The following is a 20,952-nucleotide window of genomic DNA, read 5'->3' on the forward strand; positions in this document are numbered from 1 at the left end:
GTACCAGCACACAGAAGCACCCAATTGGAATGGAAACCGGTCTCCCGCTACTTCTCGGTCCCCATGACAAGCTTTAGCTGGAGACTCGAATGCCAGATCTCTTGTTGCAAAAGGCCTATCCTTCTCTCGCCCTCTAATGGCTTCTTTGCTGCTGCTGGGACTTGAGAGTGGGATTTCGGTGAACAGTGATCGCACCTCGTGCGAAATCTCCTTGTTCTATCGAGCTCATCACAGGTAAAGAGGCATTTTGGTCATATCATCTTCCTCTCGTCTAAAAAACTCGAAAACAGAGCGGTGCTCTGTTAATATTGTACAAAAGTTTGAGAGAGAGAGAGAGAGAGAAAGAGATGGACAGCGAGAGGTTCATGGCTTGGAATAAATTGGAGGGATAAAGTGGCGACACTCGTATCTGGTAAAGCAAAAGTTTACATCTTTTCTGCCACTTGAATCGGAGGGAAATGATTCGAGCAACCCATCATTTCTCGCTATCCATGCTCGACACAGGAGCTCGCTTCCATCATTAGGATCCGAAAACAGGGCAAGGATAATATGTGGAGCAAAACGAGGAGATGGTGGATGGAACGAGAAGCCCATGCCTAGATGGCGTAAATGTTACTTTCAGCTCTCTTAAAGCCCTTTTTTGGTGCTATAGTTGCATCGTAGCCTTCTTTTCTTCCTTGCTTATATGCGAATCTTTCTCCCCGTTGATGTTTTCTTAGGTTTTCACCGAGACCCGGTCTTCAGTTGCTGAAAAATTGGATCTTTCTTCTTTGCATAGAAAATAGTAGGAGAAAGCTTGTATCTTTCAACGTTCTGCGAAGAGTTCAGAATAAAGTTTGAAACTTTGCATTACATCCTGTGGTTCTTAGGTTTTGGATCCTTTTCTGTCCTATAATTGCTGAATCTAACTCGATGTCGAACAAAGTTAAGCACCATTTGATTCCATACTGTAGTCCGGATATTGTGAAGTTCACGGTATTTAACCTCATGCTTAAATCTCTCTATTCTTTGATGATGTCTCTTGCAATCTCATTTATGTTTCAGTTATTGGATCCTGAAATGCTATTTGAAAGTGCTTTTCTTGAATCCTTATGCGGTTTATGTTTTGTAATTTCTTTTTCGGTTTTCTTTGCAGGTATAAATGTTGTGCCATTTTCTAAAGATGACAGTTTTTTCTTGTTATGAGAAAATAAGGTTTTGAAGTTGATAGATTCACAGCTGACGCCCACCTCGAGCGAATGCTTTCTTGTTTGGAAGATTATTAGGAAGTAGAAGTCACATAAATGGCAGATTTTAGAGTTGGCAGGCTTGAGCAGGGCCAGACAAAGATCCGGAATGTACCCATTGCAGTAACCCCGGAAGGGTTTTGGTGTTGTCCCTCTCCTGCAGTTCTTCAGAAGTCCCTCAAAAATCATAATCACCAAAGCAAAAGCAAAGCATCATCTCCATTGCGATCGAGGGCTTCATCACTTCAGAGGACAGCGACTTCGACAGTCGATAAGAAAACACATTCCGGCTCATTAGGGTCTAAGGTTGTTTCGGATGATCAGAGATGTCCGACTTCCGATACTGCTGTTCCTGCTGCTGTCAGTCCAGCAAGTGTGCCTGAGAGGCCATCAGAGAGGCCACCAAAACCAAATGTTGATAATCTGCAACGCAAGATATCAGTGGGGTTTGGCCAGCCTGAGACCAGCGATTTGAAAGTGATTTTGTTTGGTAAGGAAGGAATCTGTGTGAGGATGAGTGTGCATTGGAACATTCTTGCAGAAAATAGTCGTTTCTTTGCAGATAAGCTTGCTGTGCAGTCTCCAGTACCATGCCTTGAAGTAGCAGACTGTGAAGATGTGGAGATCTATGTTGAGACAGTGGGATTGATGTACTGCAAAGAACTTAAGCACAAACTGATCAAGCAAAGTGTTCCGCGTGTGCTACGCATAATCAAGGTTCATTCATGCTTTGTGTTGTCAGAATTATCTTTATTTTTTGTTTTCCTGATCCAAGCTTTAGTTTCTGGTTTTACATATAGAATTATCTGCAAACCAATAAACTGACACAATACAATGACCTAGCCAAATGAACTCAGCTTTGATATGATGTTTTTATTAAGTTACAAAAGGTTCTTTTTTTGCTGTTAACTTGTGGGTTATAGCTCATGTACTTTCAAGAGTCCAAAGCAGCTCAAATGCAGGCTGCCCTTTTTGTGGTCGTTATAACTACAAATAGAAAAGTCTTCGAGGACTCAGAAACAAATAAGATTTTAAGCATCAAATAATGGCCACATTTTCAAGAAGCTTATATTTTGTTGAGATTTACTATGAAAACATCTTATGTACTTCGATTCAAAAGTAATGCATTTTCTCCATGGTGTCCCATTGCTTAAAAACCAAGAATGGGAACTTTCTAAGGACATAATTAGCTACTGACATGATGTTATCTAGGAATAGAAATTAGAAAAGGAAGATGCAGCCAAAGTCAACAGTAGATATTAGAAGGTTGAAGTAGTTTTTTTGTTAAGTCAAATTGAGAAAATCTTTGTCATATTATGTGATAATGGAATCCCATACTAAGATGCCATAGTGACTATGATGGAGTATGACCAATAGTCTATAATGAACTCTAATATTGACTTAGCTTTGAGGAGAAGAGAAGATTTCGCTTAATATATCCATGCAAGTTGTGAAAGAGAATTTGGGAATGGTTGCTTCATGATGTAATATTGAGATGTTAGAATGAACAGTAAAACAGGGTCATATAATTACCATATGCAAATTGTTGCTTTTTCCATATTCTGGATGTATGCATCTACTTACTGGATATTTATTTAATTTTGGCAGTTGAAGTGATATTAGAAGTATATATAAAGTAGGTTTACTTGAACATTATGCTTCTGTTTATTAGGTAAACCAATAATTTTACAGTAAGTCATTGTTCCTTTTCAATTTTAAGTTATAGATAGAAAATTCATATAAGCATCCATATCCAATAGTTTACAGGTAGCCAATTTAGATACATGAATATGATATTATAAAGTACACAATTATATAATACTATCTGTTCTAATACAATGCAAAATGGATTTGGATGAGGTATTACGCGACCCGCTTTAGCCCTTGTGGTGAGCATGGTATAGAAATTAGATGGCTCTATCAGGTCCAACTTCTACATTCTTTTATGTTGCAAGATGTTCCAAGTTTCTTTACTTTAGTCTACCAAGTCTTATTAACTTGATAAGGACTTCACGTAATTGGAATTGGTCTTTAACAGGTTGCAGAATCACTTGGCTTCCGTGCATGCATCAAATCCTGCTTAGATTATTTGGAAGCAGTCCCTTGGGTTGCAGAGGAAGAAGAAAATGTGGTATCTTCTATCCGACATCTGCAGAATTATGGTGCAAGCCCTCTGTTGAAGCGAGTAGCTTCCGATTTATCAGATCCACCAAATGACACTCTTGCACATATAATGGAGTTAGTCCTCAAAAGCAATGAAGATAGAGGTCGGCGAGAAATGAAATCCTTAGTGCTGAAACTTCTGAAAGAAAACAATATTTGGACAAATGGATCTGTAAACATATGCATTGAGTTGTTTTACAGTTCATGTAGGAGCTGCATGGAATCACTGTTGGATCTGTTTAGACAAGCATCTGAGCCTGGTTTCTCAGATAAATCTTTGGACAGCAAAGACCCTGTAATGCGGCATATTGCTCTCGAGGCAGATAATCTTCTTTGGTTAGTTGAGATTCTGGCTGACAGGCATGCAGCAGATGAATTTGCTGTGTTGTGGGCTGGCCAGCACGAGCTTGCTGAATTACACTCAAAGCTACCAATCATGTCACGCCACCTCGTTAGCTGCATCACTGCGAGGCTTTTTGTTGGTATTGGAAAAGGAGAGATACTTCCGCCGCGGGACACCAGGCAGCTGCTATTACAAGTTTGGCTACAGCCACTCATTGGTGACTACAGCTGGTTACAACATGGTTGCAGATCATTTGATCGGAAGGTTGTGGAGGAAGGAATTGGCCAAACCATTTTGACACTTCCTTTAGAAGATCAGCAGAGTATTCTGCTTTCTTGGTTGGGAAGTTTCCTGAAGGTTGGCGACAACTGCCCAAATCTTCAGAGAGCCTTTGAAGTTTGGTGGAGGAGAACTTTCATAAGGCCCTATGTTGAATACCAGGGCATAAATCCGCAGTCAGATAAAAGTTAACTTTTAGACTTGTAGTTAGGCTTGAAGAAAATGGCTGCCTTCGGATTGTATAATCTTAGTTTGAATGAAAACTCTGCACAAAATTTGTACTGGATGGGAAGATTGGAGAGGCAACATCAGGTATGTTTTTGCGTGAAACACATGTAGAAAGTGTGACTGTAACATCTGCTCAGCTGATAAAATGGCACTTTTGGCTTGTGAGAAATGCAAAGGTATGTTGAAGTTGATGTTTGCTCATCAGGTTTATCAAAATGCTCCAAATATTAACTGACAGTGCATGTTCAATGTTATTGGGTTTTGACAGATCAATCAGATGCATTCTACATATTTGCATTAGATAAATATTTCTTTTATCAAGTTTCATGTCGATCGTGATGTTTCTAATGTTTCTCCTTACACTGGATGTGCAATACTAGGTCATAAATGAAAATTTCATGTCAGTGTGTAAGATAGTGTCCCGTAATTTTCATATCATGTGACCAATTTATGTCAAGGCCTGGCAAGGCTCGAGTTGCAACATGGTGTAGCAATAATGAAGATTGTACAAACTCCAGGAGTCTTTCCACCTTGTGTCCTGAAGGAAATTATTTGAATGGAAGGGAAATCATACAGATGAAAGAGCAGAATTCGCATAATTGGAAATAAAATATCTTCAACTCTAGCTGGTGATCACCTCAGTTAATGTACTAAAAATCTATTCCATGCTTAGTATTATCTATTAACAATGAGTTCTTAGATTATTCCATTAAGCAATAACTGATTTGACTAGTCCTGCATTTAGAACAAAGAAAAGTTGAAACCTGCCTGTCAATAATCGATTTTTAGGATTATGATATGGTTAAATGAAAGGATTATTTGATATCGGTTCATGTTAATAATTGATTTTTACTGGAAAGATGAGTAATCAGACCTAGCAATTTGTGCTTAATTTGTGTATGTGTGAGTAGTCCATCAATCTCATTAGCTTGGTTAAGGGGTGTGCTATAGATTTACTATCGAAGTCCTCTGTTTTCTATTAGATCACTTTGCTAGATGTTGGTTTGCTCAAGCCATCCACAATGCAGCACATGATAGTAGGAATTCTCTTGGATTCAGCAAAGTTGTTAGTGATGAGTTTTAAGCCTATGGGCAGTGTCTGTGTGTTTTGTTTTGATGAATAGATGGACAAGTTTATCTCTGAATGCAGTAGCTTGTATTACAATGGCAACAGTTGCTGCTTCTTCAGCTTTAGAACAGACATTTTGATCTAATGAGATGACACACCAACTAAATATTGCAGTTTCAGGGCTTTTGAACTTGTGTAATTTAGGTAAAAAAGAATTCTTTCTTCTTTACATTTGGAAATGGTGCCTTCACAATTAACCAAAAATGCTATACAAATGTTAAGGACTATATAATTGAATTGACAATCTTCTCCGAAGTTTATGTGTCTGTAGATCCTCCTCTTGAATTGTGACTGAGGCGAACGAAGTGTTTGTAAAAATGTCAGCTTAAGCACAGTATATGTCTGAAAGCGATCGATAGAAGTATCACCAAGGCCTTGAGAACTCCGATGAACTCATCACCAATCCATTCAAATCGAAGCCAGAAGCAAACCAATCACAATTATCCATTGAAGTTCTTGTCAATGGTAACAAGTTCTGGTACTTCATCTAGTAATCGGTTCACCTCATCACGAAACTCGAGCATTGCCCGGTTGGTCTTCCCTCCGATGATGACTGTTGTTCCATCTTGCAGTGCCCATATCTGCAGAATAGATCCTTACAACACTTAAAGAGCATGGATTATAGCTAGATCCCAGTTTAGTTGGATTCACAACCATTGCTGTGTTGGGTAATCAAGTACACTTTCTCAGCATCTACAAAGGCAAAAGACACTTACTGACCTGTGAATGAGAGAAGTAGCTGATGCAGGTTGTCAGCATCAGAGCACCAAATCCAGCATACACAAGGGGCACCCCTGGATCAGTCTGTGAATTAAAGTACCAACAACTCAGTCACGAATGGTATTTTTCATGGATCTTTCTATTGAATTATCAAGCATTACCTTCAAATCAAGGCCACTGCTACCAATAGCATCTTCGATAACGATCCTTGTACTGTCGATGTCAATTGGAAGTTTCGAGCTAGGTCGGCGAACTCCAGCAAATTTTCCCTCTTGATCATACAAGACAATGGACTGTAGGTCACGAGCCAGCATTGATCTGAGATTTTCCCCAAAAGAACAGCTTAGCTCCTTTTAATTCATTTTCACAATATGAGAAATAAAAGCTTACATACATTCCCTTAACATTTGGTGAATCAGCATCTCCAGTTGGTAAGAATGTTCCAAAAAGCTTCTTGTCACCATTCAACTGTAAAGGAGCCATTGCTAGATTAAAAGGACCTTCACCATTCTTAGTAATTTGAAGCGCTGAGAAACCCCAGTCAGTCTGGTAAATTGTAATTCCTCCATATCTTAATGGATCATTCACCCTGATTGTTTTTCTCATTAGTTCTTTCCCATCGAGACTGTACAGTGAAATATCAGTATAAAATTGTGATACCTGGGCATTTTCAAAAGAAGCATCAGGTGAACTATTTCTTTCCATCTCAAGAGTCATGTTAATGTCAAGAATGATGGAGGCTAAAGAAAAGCATTCTGATTGTGGTAATTTACCTCTCCACTGTCATAGTAATCCATGTAGAATCTGTTAACATGAACTTCAGTATCAAATTCTTGACTAGGAAAAGAAAGAACACCATTAGGATTCATCACATCACCCACAACAAAATTCAGGCCTTGGGGTACTGTTACGGATCCTCGAAAGCTTCCAGCAGCACTAAGCGTACCTCCTGCCATGATCAGAAGCATAGCTAAATGCACACCAATGGGAGCAAATCGGCCAGCCATTCCCTTGAAAGCATACAAAGATGGCCCTTTTAGGAAGATCTGCACATTCAAACCAGAAATGATAAGAAATCTCAATATTACATAGCACAAACTTGTATTCCAGAACTTCTAAGCAAATATAACAACATGTATCATGCAACATATATACTATCAAAGATAATAAATGTTGTAAAGACAATGCAACTCAGGGTAACTGCATCAGATCTACTCGTCCAGCCACATGAAACTAAACGTAATGGTAATTGAGATACATGTTCAAAGGTATGGACTAAGACATGGCACTGCTGCATAAAATGCAAATAATCACAACTGCTCTCATCCTATCATTTTGTTACTTCTTTTGTCTCCATGTATACCTCAGGACTAAGGAGCACCTATTTGAGATAATAGTATTTCTGACAATCATTAAATACATTATGATCTGATCCACCTATATCTAACTTTGTTACAAAAATCCTTGCATATTTCTCTTTAATATTTGTTTATGCTAAACTTTACATGCATCAACTTTTGTGGCTTACATTTTTACAGAACTGAACTCAACCAACATTCAACAGAAGTCCATACTACCTATGATATTTCTTAATCCCCTTTTTATAATACTTGCCCCCTCTTATTTTTTCTATTTACTTGTTATGGCTTAAAATTTCAAATTGATTAGTAATAAAAAAACCATATAAAATTATTCTGATTTTATAATTTTCCACATATAAGAATGTAAAAGTTAGACAAAACTTGGCCTTTTCTTTAAGCATACACCACATTGTAACTATTAACGATGAGCACCATCTATGATGCTGCCTATGTAAATATCTCATCTTGTTCCTTTGTTCCTAACTCTATGATGGCGGGTTGTCTTTTTTCTGATGTTTTTATCAATTGAATGCATAATCCAAAGATTTCAATGACAACAGAAAAAAAAAAAAAGCCCTGATAGACTCTGGTTAAACAGGTGACGTGTTTTGTCCATTACCTCATAACCTGCACCCATCAAAATAATGCCCAAATCCTGAATGGATGCTTGTGGAAGGGAGTCTGCAAAATCCTGCTTGCGAATAGTCTCTGCAGAGTGTATAAAAGACCATCTGCATGTAAGGAAATAAGAAACAATTCTAGTTATATTGCTTAGCTGCAGTTTCTGACACCAAATCAAGAGGAAGCAAACCTTCTAGCAACTTTAACCAAAGGGATCTGAGTTGTGTATGTACAGGCCATTAGTGAAGCTGCAAGCAGGATCAACATGCCCAAAAAAACTGGAGAGGTGAACATGTGATCAAAACCAAGAGCAAGTACCCATCGCCAAGTTACAAACCCAAACACAGGATTTTCTTCTGGATATTTCTGGAAGTAGTAATCTGGAGCCTCTCCCTGATCTATAACCGTGCCTATGAAATTCAAGAAGTACAAAAATGTAACGCATTGCTAAATATTAATTACATGTTTAGCAATTACTATAATAGTGAGCAAGCAGCAGCTCTAATATGCAAAGACAACTTCTAAACTGAAGAAAAGCACATACTTGAAGCAACATATCAAGGGGAAGGTTTAAGAACTGAGGGCTTTCCATTTGTTTACTATATCTCATATTCATTTCCAAAGAAAATTGCCAGACAATGAAAATTTGATGTTACAGTTGAAGGATGCATCAAAGTTCTCGCGTTTTAATCTTCTACCCCCTACCTACTATGGTATCATTCAAAACATATTTCATTTCAACCTGTTGGTACATGCTAAAAGTAATGTCACAGGCTAAAACAAGAGATACCAAAACCTTTTTTTGTTGTTTCCAACAAAAGATATTAAAATCTACGTTATTGTTTCCAATAAAACTTCTTATGCCTTCCTCCACCTTACCTGACCCCAGTAATTTGCATTATTTCATCCACATCACCAATGTGTTACTACATCTCTTGCAAACATTTTTCAAATCACTAATAATGAATTTCCCTTAAAATTATCATCAATCCATACTATTCCTAATTTTCAGAAATGCAGACATTAGTTGTTCTTTCAAAATTTTCTGGCCCCAGAATTTCCATCCCCATACTTTTATCTATTATGATATTAACTGTTTCGGATGTACTTCTTCCTGATCGCCCAACACTAAAGAAACGTAAATTATGAAAGGCTTTCAGCTTCTTACAAAATCTCTTTTAGCTTAATTAGGGCTCAAGAGTCACATAAACCTCCAGAATCTAAATGATAACTTCATTAATCTCTCTTTCTTAATTAATAAAAAAGCAAGAGTATTGGAAGAATTTATTCTTTTGAAACTTATAGATCATCTATTTCAACTAGACCCTCAATCTTATGTTTGCATTAAATTATTTTCATTTTGTAGTCTTATATCTTTGTTCTTCTTGGTTTTACTCCCCAGGTTTTGCTACTTCTATCAGTTTTTGGCTTCTACACCAAAATAGTGCAGCTCTCAGTGGTAAAGGATGCTCTGATACCAAACAACATGGAAGGACCTTCACAAATCATTGACTGAGGCATCATAACATAGCTACTGGTGGTAGCTGGCCTTTAGCTTGAAAAAATTCATCTTTTTTGGCAAATGGGAAGTGGCAAAGATAGTTGCAATCAACTAAGCCAGCCAGCAACTTGGAAGAAAATTGCTACTGAGTATTATTTACAGCATAAAACTAAACAGTAGTAAATAACAGAGAGGTATAAGTTCAGAGATTGGAGAAAGAAAGGGAGGGAAGAGAAAATAAAAGAGACAAAGAAGGGAGATTAACAAAATCAAAGGCCTATAACATATTGCAAGTCAATTAATCTCAAAAACATACACCAACTCATATGGAATAGATGATTTGAATAAACAAAACAGAATCGGTTGAAGTCCAGAAACGTTGATGGATTAAATTCAAAATTTTCTTACTTCAATCATAATTAAAAAGAAATTTACCACCAACAAAAAATTATCTTATTAAACCGCTTCTAAGACCTAGATTTAATAAGACTCAGTTCAACCCTAACCTAGACTTAATTAAACCTTAACCTAATCCTAGGATGATTCCATCTTAAATTACTTCTCAACCCATAACCTCAATCATCCATTATCTAAATACATCATATGAGCCACCACCACAACTAATCGCTTTATGTTTTACTATTAGTTCTCTTTCATGAATTTTTGGCATTTCAGATAGATATTAAAAAACATTTATGGTCAATTTTTCCTAATTTCTTTTTTTCTTTATTGAAAAAAAAATAAAATCTGCTCATTATATATGAATGCACAAAGGTGTGCTAACCACCAGGATGCCTCCTCGGTGATGATTTCTCATTGTTATTATTCATCATGAATTGTTATAGATTTTCAAAGTAATTCCATTCAGCTAATGGCCCTTGTTTTCTTTTTGATAATGCTAATGGCAAATGCAGGTAAATGATTCCTCAAAGGAAATTACTCAACGGAAAATAAGAACTGTAAAAATCATCTATACTGTAAACAATTTAAGATGGGATAATTCACCAATATAAAGCAAAAAAGAATGGCCGAATCAAAGTGGTTGCCGTCGCTCACATACCCAAAGCCATCAAAGCCGCGATGGTGAACATCTCCCCGATCGCCAACGGGAGGTTCGACAGAACGGCCAACACTCTCTTGAACGCCCTCTGCAAGAAAACCCACGAGGAACCTTCGGCGGCCGGCTTCCCGCTCGAGTTTCCGGCGCTGCCTCCTCTCTCCTCCGACAACGGCGGCGGCGTAGAACCGAAGAGAATGATCTTTTTGTTATTGTTCCTGCTCTTCTTCTTGGTGTTGCTCTCCGGCAGTGCTTCTGCGTCAAAGCTATCTCGCGAGGCTCGCGGCTTAAACCCAACGACTCTATGGGCGGTAGGACGGCTGCCAAGCAGAATTCGAGCATTGGAGATGGAGCAGAGAGAAGAGAAAGATGCTTTGAGGAATTGTCGGGAGAGTGGAGAGAAGGCTCTGTTGGGGTTTAGAAGAAGGGAAGACATCGGCGATTACTGCACCAGCAGAGTGGAGGTGCGTTAGATTGGGCTAAAGGTCGGATTTTTATTTGTGGAGACGAGATCACAAGGCCATTGGATAAGGTGGGATTTGATGTCTGTGGACACGTCTTAGGAAAGATTGGGCTCGAAGTGTGCCTCAAATTAAGTCGAATCAAGATTGAGGGCATTTTACCTTCAAAAAAAATCTTAATATTAGGCTTTTCCAAGTGACGCCCCTAATTGATTTTTACTTAGGGGCACCGCTTCCCTGTACCAGCAGCCTCCGACCGTCGTTGGGCCCCCGCCCCCTACTATGACCACGGGCGGCGGTGCCGTGTCCTCCTTCCCCTTTCCTTCCCTCGATCGTGAGGAAGGAGGGGGAGAGGTGACCACAGTGGCTTCGGCCTTGCTGAGGGAGGCGGGTGACGAGGGCGCCAGCACCGAGTGGGGAGGGCGCAGCGACATGCGACGATGGCGCCAGCGGAGGAGGCAGTGCTGGTAACAGGGGAGGAGGAGAGGGTGGCGCCACTCACCGTCGGAGAGGGGGGCAGTGGGGGCTATTACGGTCAGAGGCTGCGCATTTTTGTCGAATTGATGCCCGAGGTGAAAACTAGTTAGAGGTGAAGGTAAAATGCCCAAATTGGTCCTCCATGTGATAGCGGCTTCTTATTGCCTGTGATTGTTAATGCCAACCGGTAATAATCATACCACTCCACGTGGCTTAACTTACCATGGCATTTTGTCCTCCATCATTCATCAACGTGGACACGTTCACACTCAGTATAGATAGCATGTGAACAACAGAAAGTTTGGCAACTAAGTCGTGTGCCATATCCTTTCCAGGTTGCTAAATATGGAAAGACGTACTGACTTAGTACTCTTTTTTGTTATTATTTTAATGATAAATATTATTTCCTTTCTGTATAGTTGACTCGAAGACACTTAAATAGACTTCATAAAGTGCCTATTTAAACTAAATAAATAGAAAGGGCTTAATTGTTTTTCTTTTCTTTTTTAAAATTTATCTTATAATTCCTTTATTTAATGAGTTTATTTAAACAGAATCCAATGACTGCAGTGCGGAGTTCACCGTCGCCGCCTTGTTTGACCACCAATTTCCACGTGGTAGTCAACCCAGCCGCCACGCTCACCTGACCCGTTCAACATTCGCCGTTGCACGCTGCCATTGATGTCTATAAGATCGGTGTTCAACCTTCACCTCCTCGTCAGTCTTCTGCAATGGATCGCAACCCTTCTCTCTCCCTGCGCGCAGAACCGCCGGCCTCAGAGAGGCGAGGGAGGGCGCCGCTGTACCACGCGGCGCTCCACTCGGTGCAGAAACCGCCGGGGAAGCCCTGGAAGAAGCCCGACCAAGCACCACCACCGCAGCCCAGGGTGTACCGGGTGGATCCCCGGGGCTTCCGGCAGTTGGTGCAGCGGCTGACGGGCGTAGCCCGATCGACGCCGCAACCACTGAGGGAAACCGCCCCTCCGCCGCCTCCGCTCAAATTGGCGGCCCCAGCGTTGACGGTACAATCGCTATTTGCTGACGGTGAAAACGTTGGCACGGACGCAGTTTCCGGCGTCCAATCTCCTACAGGATTTCTGGGGCTGCTGTCTCCTTCCTTCTACTCGAGTTTGTGTTCGTTCCCACTTCTGAGTCCTGCAGGTCCAATCGAGAGTATGGGGCATATATAGCAGTCTACACTCTTTGTATTATTGTTTGTGTTGATCCTTTGATCAGTGTATTTGACTGCCATGTTATTTCTGCATGTAGTGGAGCAAAATGCTAACTTTAGCAGGACATAAATAACAAAAGTTTTAATCTTCCTGTTCTTGTTTAATAGAGATCATGAGCTGGAGATTTCTTCCTCACCTTCAGCTGGTGAAAGCATCCCATCACACATCTCTCTTAAGCTGCTGACTAACGAGTATTAACAAATGTAAAAAAAGAGGGGGAGTCGAAGAACAAACTGCGTACACTTCAAACGCTGATCCAACTTCAGTAACAAGGCAATTGAATTCTTCTTCTGTTCTTGATCGATATTAATCAACCTCAATCGAGTTCTTGTTTGTTTTGTAGCAAAGCTTTAAGAAGCACCTATATCGAAATCTTCACTGAGGTTTGCATGAAACCCAAGCATTGCAAGAGAAACATACAGAAAACCCATCAAAGAAAACATGAACGAAAAATCAAATTTCAGCTCAAAATAGGTAAAACTTTTTCTCTTATTATTAAGGAAAAACACATATTTTCGCCGTCTGTGGGAATCGAACCCACGACCACGTGGTTAAAAGCCACGCGCTCTACCAGCTGAGCTAAGACGGCTATATTACTCAAAATCAATCCTTATATTATAAGGAATTATCATATGGATTCTGGAATACTTGAAATATACATTTGGTGCCAAATTGATGCTGTGGTGCAGCAATGAATCGTTTTGATGAACCGATTTGTGAACTGATGAGATATTGATAAAAGTGCTTTTCTCTCGATAAAGTATTCCGGAGACTGCAAAGAACATAAGTGCCTGACAAGACACACTGAAAAAATAAAAAAGATAACAATTAATTAATTTGACAGCTGTGGGATTTGAACCCACGCCCTTTCGGACCAGAGCCTAAATCTGGCGCCTTAGACCACTCGGCCAAACTGTCTCTATTGTTTGTTTTTCTCTTAAAATAAAATATAATTATTCTGTTTGGTTTCCTAAATAAACGATATTTTATTCTCTTCTTCTGAATAGTTGCAACGGCAGGACGAAAAGATTACCGTCAAATTTATTGATAAAGATTAAGATGCATCATGATTTTTTAAAAATACTTTAAATTTTAAATTTTTTCAAAGTGATAGATATTATTGGAAGATTTCTTTGAAAAGTCTCCTCTTTTTCGTGTTTTCCCATATAACACTCTTGTTTTCGATTTTTTCATGTTCCGAAAATACCCTTCCTCGGCGCCGACGCCGCCTGTGCTTTCCCTGAACGTCGCCTTCGTCCCACCGGCGTCACCTCCGCCCCTGCTCCCAAGCTTGTGGTCCGCCCTTCCTCGTCATGTTCCTCACCTCCGCGTGTGCTCTTCCCCGCAAGTGGGCCCCCATCCTTCCCAGTTGAGCTTCTCACCTCCGCCCCAAGCGAGAGGGTACCATTGTCCCTTGTGCCGCAGCCGACAGCAAGATAGCCCACTGCCGACGCCTCCGTCGCCCCCTCCCTTGCTGTCGACAGAGGAGCATGAGGGGCGGTGGTCGGAGGCGTATGTAGCGAAGGAAGAACGGGGACCCACGTACGAGGTGGCTGGGACCCACAACGGTGGCAGCGAGGCAGCAGGCTGTTTGCGTTGTCGGCGGTGGCACAAGGGGCAACGGTTGCCTCTCGCCTGGGAAGAGGTGAGGCGGGCGATGGGGAAGGGCGGGCCTCATGGCGGCAGGGAAGCGAGCGGAGGCGGAGGTGACAGACAGGGAAGCACAGGCGAGGCCGGCGGGGAAGCGATGGAAGGTGTTTTCGGGATTATAAAATCGTCCCATATTATTGTTATTTTTCTCGAATGCAGATCCATCTAATCCCACCAATGCCCGAAGACCATTCCAAACAGAAAACAAATCTTTCAAATGAGCTCATAGAAAACATCTATAGGAAATACATAATGACCGTCCGATTTAACCAATCTTAACATGATTGATATAGTAACGACAGATCTGATCCCGTATATAGAAACTTTTACGACCAATAATACAAGCTTTTCCTTTCTCGTCGATGCTTCGCTGATCGTCTTCTCCGTCTAATAATGAAGCGCGTCGTTCCTTAACCGGAGAGACGAAAAAGGATGTCATGGTGGGCGCGGTCCCTGGTGAACTCCCTGCGGGGCGGCGACGACGAAGACGACGAATCGGAGGAATTCGAGGAAAAAGCAGCAGCGAGGAATGAGAAATCCCGCGTCGGATCCCCATCAATAGCGCAAGAACAAGGGCAAATAGAAGAAGAAGAAGACGAAGAGGAGGGGGAAACGCCGACGCGGGGCGTTAAAGATGACCTCTCCGAGCTCACTGAGACCCTCACCCGCCAGTTCTGGGGCGTCGCCTCCTTCCTCGCCCCCGCCCCTCCCGGGCCCGACCACGGCGATCGGGCGCTCGCCGGGCAGCCCGGTGCGGTTGACCTCCCGCCGGCGGCTGCGGATTCGCCGAGGATCGCAGGAATCCGCAGCGATTTTGCGGAGATCGGCGGGAAGTTTAAGAGTGGGATCTCGCAGGTGCTGTCACAATCCAAGGCCGTGACGGAGATTTCTAAGTTCGCGTCTTCCCTTTTGCCGTTTGGATCGGACGAAGAGGAGTTGGAGGAGGATGAGGAGAATGATGGGGTTGGAGTTGATGCTGTTGGTGTTAATGAGCAAGTTTTGGCTTTTGCAAGGAATATTGCCATGCATCCGGAGACTTGGCTGGATTTCCCTTTGCCCCATTATGAAGATGACTCTGATGGTATGCTTTTTCCCTACTCTTAATTTTTTTCAGATTGCAAGGCATTAGATCTGGATAGTTTATTGATTAATTCATGAGTTAGCATGAAATTGTGTATCATCACAGACTTTTATTACCTAATTCAACGGTTACATCTTAATCATGCAGTGGATTCAATAAAAACATTTTTTTTTCTCTTTTATATATTTATCTGAAAGAATGAGGAATTTACAGGTTTAGTATTAATCATGTAGCGGTGTCCTAGAAAAATCAACAAAACTGTCTTTGTCTTGTGTCTTCTGGATTGTTGGTTAAATACAAGGATAAATTTATGGGTTACTTACACTTATTTGTCGAATATTTCTATATGAAGTCACTTAGATGCACAATTTTGATCATAAGTAGGTATATGAGATCCTCTTAAACTTCTTTCTAACGTAATCTTCTTTTGCATATGTTAAGGTGCACATGTTGTTAAATGTCAAAATTGTCATGATTCTAGTTCCTTTCCTTTTCGCTACCATTGGATCAGTTTAACCCATGCTTCGATGGTGATCAGTTAACAAGATTATCTGATGTTGGAGTCTAAAAGTTGTGATGATTATATTTGAAGTGGTTTGCAAGGGAATTTGAGTTCTTTAGACCATCACATGAATTTGTAATGATTCTACATGAAGTTATGATGATTGTACATGAAGTTGCTTAAGGAGTTGTGAGTAGGAGCCACCATTGATCTCTTTGGCTGTTACGATGAGTCTTGATGAATATAGATGAAAAATCTTGGAAACTGAGGTGCTAGTACAGTGTAATCTATGAGAAGTTTCTGCATTTCTATTGCTTCAGAAATGTTTCTTTAGAGCCAAGAGAAGATTAGGATGGTGCGGATGCAGCACTTCCATAGAGTATAAAAAATTTAGGTTAAAGGATAGCATTGATTGTCTCTGATTGTTATGCCATGATGTTGATTGCTCACATTGCTGGTAAAATGATTGTTGGTTGTCTCAATCTCATCCGATTAATAATGTTTAATCATTTTGATTTTCAGCCTCTCTAAGTTGAACCCATCTTTACGTAGGCTGTTTTTGTTACTTATAGCTACGAGCTGATTAGATATGACACAGTTTGCTAAAGAATCTTCATGATCATGGTTTTAGCTTTCATGCATGATGCTGAAATTTATGTAATATGATGTATTTCTCACATCAATATTTTCTTCAATATGTTGTTGCCATTTTATCATGTATTGGTAGTGCTTTAATAGTCCATTGGTTCTGTCTCACTTGGTTTGATTCTTTAAATATACTTTGCCAGTGCACCAGGTTATATTAATTTCTATGAGAGTAAAACTGGAATAGGTATGTGTATTGCACGCTTGAGTTTCTCAGTGACAGTCACAAATGGGGGTAATGTTTTTGGTTTATAAGGGTTTGCCTCATTCTTCGTTGAGTTAGGAAAGCTCAAGGGTGGGTTTTGCATAAATAAAACAAAATTTGTTTATATAAAGGGTTCATGTGAGGATGAAGCTTGAACCTACTTCTGTCCTTGTAAGGAAGGAATGATACAAGGTATTGTTGGTTACACAGATACGAAAATGTATCTTTTTGTGTCAAATTGAGAATTAAGCATGGGTCATTGATCATTAAGATGTGTTCCGCTTCCATCTCTTTGAGTGTTTACCCTCAAAAGACATTGTGCAAGTGTTATCAAGATACCAGCATAGTTTTATTGCTTACATAACATCAATATGCTTCAGTTGGTGCATTAAAAAGCATTTGAGTTCTAACATTGGAGCCTTATTATGAGTGTAATCACTTTCAGACATTAGTCTATTTTAGGCATTCATATATGTTCCTAAGCATGTACATTTTTCACGTGATCTATATTGACAATTCTTTTGCTGGTTGCAGATTGTCTTATTTAACCACTTTAGCATACTAGACTTCATCTCAGGGAGAGTAAATTATTTCCCTGATTTTCGTTCAGCTTTGTTTTTAGTAACTCTTGTTTCCTTTTTCCTGCTAGATTTTGAAATGTCAGATGCCCAGCTAAAACATGCCTCGATGGTTGAACTTCATGCACCCGAATTTGCAGTTCTGAAGACTGAGCTTTGCCCTAGTCAAATGAGCGAAGGGTATTTCTGGAAGATCTATTTTGTGCTTCTGCATTCTAGACTCAATAGGCGTGATGCTGAACTCCTGTCTACGCCTCAGGTAATGTTAGGCTACTGTCATTATTTTGTTTGTCTTGATTCCTTTTGTTTTTAAAATTTAACCTTTTTTTGATGGATAACATATGGATACAGGATTATTTTAATATTAACCTATTATATTCATATACTGCAGATTTTTGTTATTTGATGACATCATGTTCTTCGAAAAACATTGAATTTCTTTCATTACATTTAAACTTCCTGCAAGTTATTCTTTCACATACTCGTACTTTGAACTTGTGAACTCTGCAATAATATGCCAAAAACCAGGATGGAAAAAGAAATAATCATTAGACTCACCTATGTAGAAACTCTGGGGGATGAAAGTCTCATGCCTTCACACGTCTCACTAGTGAGAGAAAAAAAAAGTGACATGGTACTATTTACACATAGCATGAGAAAATAACTTATTCTTCACTCATTGATGCGTTGCATATCTTAGTTATAACCCCTTTCCCTCTTTTTATATATTCCTCAAGTACAAGAAGAAAAGAAATATATAAGAAAAATTTACAATCACGTCAATTCAAATGAAATACTTATTCTTTCCTTTTTCAAAGAAGACAACATTTCAGCATTGATTTAGAGGATAATCTTCTTTTTTGATGTATATTTTTTTGATTACTTCCATCTTTAATGTAATCTTCAATCAAGAGAAAACTTTCTTGTGGGATAAAATCTTCAGTCAAGTTCAAGGCTTATCTCCTTCTTTTTTCTTTAAAATCTTCAATCAAATCAATGATTGCCACCTTCCTTCTGTTTTTTTTTTAGTTTTATGGAACAATTTTGATACCCGATATAGGATTATAGTAGATGTTTTCAATTGACAACTTGTAAAATTTCCGAAGAGAAAGTCCTAAACTAGTTAAAATTATTCAAGGGAAAATAAATCAAAATGGTCCCACATCACTATGAAACCATAGATACTGTATAGTAGCTGCTGCAAATTTAAACTGCATTATCGCAATGCTACATATGTGGCTTTCCTAATGTGCTCCACTCTGCATTATTGCAAGTTCACACTCAGTAGAATTCATCAGATTAGCATAGAGATATGTTGTGTTCTAGTTTTCACATCTTTAAATCTATATGGAACTTTTGTTGAACTGTAAATTACAAATGCTTTACATATTATGTTATTTATATGCTCCAACATCCCTTTTATTTTCTTGCAGATTGTTGAAGCTAGAGCCAGGCTTCTGCAAGATATGCACAGCCGGACAAAACCGATATCTGAGAGGCTATGGATAGAAGTTTCTCATAGTAAAGATGATGTAACAATGATTCCTATTGAAGAGAATGTCATGGGACCTCTGGATGCTGTTAATGTCACTTCCGCACCCGCAACACTTCCATGTGAAGAACCAGCTTCTGATTCTATGAAAGACATTGAGATACCCTCTGATACAATGGAAGATGCCGAGACTGAAAAGCATCCTGTCCAAACTACCGAGGTAAAAGTTGTCGACAAAGCGGTTGTAGAAGAAGGGCCAGCAAGTAAGAATATATCCAGCTTGACATTTAAAGACGCCACTCCGATGAAGTACGAGGACGGTGACGAGTGGTTGGAGGATGACAGTGGTGAAACTAGTAGCGTAAGGGCTGTGGCTATTCCTTTAGGGCAAGAAGAGGATGTATCCTTCAGTGATCTGGAGGATGTCGATGATGATCAAGGTCCAACTCGAAGCTCAAAAACAGTTTCAGTGGATTCTCAAACAACAGTATCTACAGGCTTGGTTCAGCCAAACAAAGTTTCTGGGGGTTCAGTAAAAGGTAGCAACTCCACCAGCCCAAAGTCGGAGGAATATAACAATTGGATGGACATTGAAGATTTTGATGTGGAATGACACAAGGAACTGATCCTTGTGGAGTTGGTGCTATGAAGAATCAGCTCTCTATCTTTTATACCGAGATCCTGACTTTATCTCCAAGTGTTCATGATCTAGTAGTGTTCTGTACATAGTCTCAGCATTGCCCAGTGTCTTTGAACTAAGATTTACATAAGATCACTCTCTATTTCGAGCTCTGATAACTTGTGGATTGCTTTGATCATGCAAGAACTGTGGAAAGAAAAGAGAAATACTAGTGGGAGAATAATCTTTATAATCTTATTACTGTTAAGAATATAAATTCATAGATTGTCTGTCCCATCTACAACTTGAACCTTGTAGATGAAAATTTAAGATGATATCAGAGGTGTACAAACCTGATAAAAAAACACTTTAAATGCCATACATGATTGTGATTCCTTGTAATTTATAAAAATCATGGCCTCACCAAAACTGAAATTAGGGTGGACATGATCTACGAGAAAGATTATGATTGAAATTATTATAACAACTAACAACCAATATTATAATTATAATTATAATTTAATAAAAAAAATATTTCTGTCTAGGGAAAAGATCACATGATGCTTTGATCCCCATTAATCAAGCATTTGATTCCCAGGCTGTGGAATTGCACATGAGCACAACTATAGCCAGAGTCATCTCAGATGAGCCTTTCTTTGATGCCATGCCTACTGGCCATGAAATAAACCAATGTCATGGGGGCCCAACACATGTAACCAATAGGAGGGCATAATTGCTTCACTCATCCATCATATCCACGACAAGGAGCAGCCTTCACCTTGGGCTCCCATCATGTCATTTAGCTCCTCTTTCATTCCCACCCATCATTATGCTCCCAGCATTAGCCACTGAGCACACCTGGAAGAGGGTTGAACACAGGGAGGAGAAGAATGGCTTTCTTTAACATGAACAGTGGACCACCATATGCTGTCTTTCTATAAGGGTGCCTTTTTAGAGTTATTTAAACCAACTTTTTTGTATATTTTATATGTCCCCTAAGGTTCACTTTAATATTGTCAGATTCTTTTATGAGTTGCATGGGCTGAGACTGGGCTGAGTTTGAATTGGCCTATTGGTCTCTGCAAATCTTTTAAATGTGAATGAAGCTTGTCCAATTTCTTATGATGTAATCTAATATAATAGTACTGATATAATTATGGTTTTTAGGAATAATCTCTACTATATGCTGTTTGTTTAGTGAAGGCCATCAACACTACCACTCATCTATCATCATAACCTATCCTCTTAGTAATGGGACAGGAATTCGGGTCTAATAAATATTATATATATGTATATATATATATATATATATATATATATATATATATATATATAATCTGGAGTTCACGGGCCCACCATCGGCTATGTGATGGGGCCCACAG

The 20,952-nt window shown here is 39.6% G+C and overlaps 4 protein-coding genes and 2 non-coding genes across 10 annotated transcripts; 3 read left to right on the forward strand and 3 right to left on the reverse strand.

The window, feature by feature from the left end:
* The first annotated feature begins 59 nt into the window (after positions 1–59).
* LOC135631928 (BTB/POZ domain-containing protein At3g50780-like) lies at positions 60–4,443 on the forward strand. 5 transcript variants are annotated; one of them, XM_065140077.1, is made up of 4 exons: positions 306–611; positions 720–975; positions 1,136–1,943; positions 3,265–4,443. In XM_065140077.1, exons 3-4 carry the CDS (start codon positions 1,284–1,286, stop codon positions 4,201–4,203), a joined length of 1,599 nt encoding a protein of 532 aa, XP_064996149.1. In that variant the 5' UTR covers positions 306–611; positions 720–975; positions 1,136–1,283; the 3' UTR covers positions 4,204–4,443. The 5 variants fall into 5 exon arrangements, with proteins under 5 accessions (XP_064996147.1, XP_064996149.1, XP_064996148.1 ...); XM_065140076.1 differs by having other exon boundaries at positions 306–605; XM_065140075.1 differs by lacking the exons at positions 306–611; positions 720–975 and adding an exon at positions 60–234.
* Positions 4,444–5,470: 1,027 nt separating this feature from the next.
* On the reverse strand, positions 5,471–11,245 carry LOC103975307 (cytochrome c biogenesis protein CCS1, chloroplastic). The gene is made up of 8 exons (XM_009390233.3): positions 10,632–11,245; positions 8,261–8,480; positions 8,069–8,180; positions 6,862–7,134; positions 6,483–6,748; positions 6,250–6,406; positions 6,089–6,172; positions 5,471–5,949 (listed from the first exon to the last, which is right to left on the reverse strand). Exons 1-8 carry the CDS (start codon positions 11,062–11,064, stop codon positions 5,809–5,811), a joined length of 1,686 nt encoding a protein of 561 aa, XP_009388508.2. The 5' UTR covers positions 11,065–11,245; the 3' UTR covers positions 5,471–5,808.
* A 1,052-nt stretch (positions 11,246–12,297) lies between these two features.
* On the forward strand, positions 12,298–12,756 carry LOC135631603 (uncharacterized). Its single transcript, XM_065139343.1, has one exon. The coding sequence runs from the start codon at positions 12,298–12,300 to the stop codon at positions 12,754–12,756; it is 459 nt and encodes a 152-aa protein (XP_064995415.1).
* A 558-nt stretch (positions 12,757–13,314) lies between these two features.
* On the reverse strand, positions 13,315–13,387 carry TRNAK-UUU (transfer RNA lysine (anticodon UUU)). Its single transcript has one exon. It is a non-coding gene; the product is annotated as a tRNA-Lys (tRNA).
* Positions 13,388–13,636: 249 nt separating this feature from the next.
* On the reverse strand, positions 13,637–13,716 carry TRNAL-UAG (transfer RNA leucine (anticodon UAG)). Its single transcript has one exon. It is a non-coding gene; the product is annotated as a tRNA-Leu (tRNA).
* A 423-nt stretch (positions 13,717–14,139) lies between these two features.
* LOC103975305 (uncharacterized) lies at positions 14,140–19,743 on the forward strand. The gene is made up of 4 exons (XM_018822490.2): positions 14,140–14,552; positions 14,848–15,529; positions 17,531–17,718; positions 18,893–19,743. Exons 2-4 carry the CDS (start codon positions 14,881–14,883, stop codon positions 19,562–19,564), a joined length of 1,509 nt encoding a protein of 502 aa, XP_018678035.2. The 5' UTR covers positions 14,140–14,552; positions 14,848–14,880; the 3' UTR covers positions 19,565–19,743.
* The last annotated feature ends 1,209 nt before the right edge of the window (positions 19,744–20,952 follow it).

The sequence above is a fragment of the Musa acuminata genome, chromosome BXJ3-2 (genome assembly GCF_036884655.1).
Source record: "Musa acuminata AAA Group cultivar baxijiao chromosome BXJ3-2, Cavendish_Baxijiao_AAA, whole genome shotgun sequence".
NCBI classification, from domain to species: Eukaryota; Viridiplantae; Streptophyta; class Magnoliopsida; order Zingiberales; family Musaceae; genus Musa; species Musa acuminata.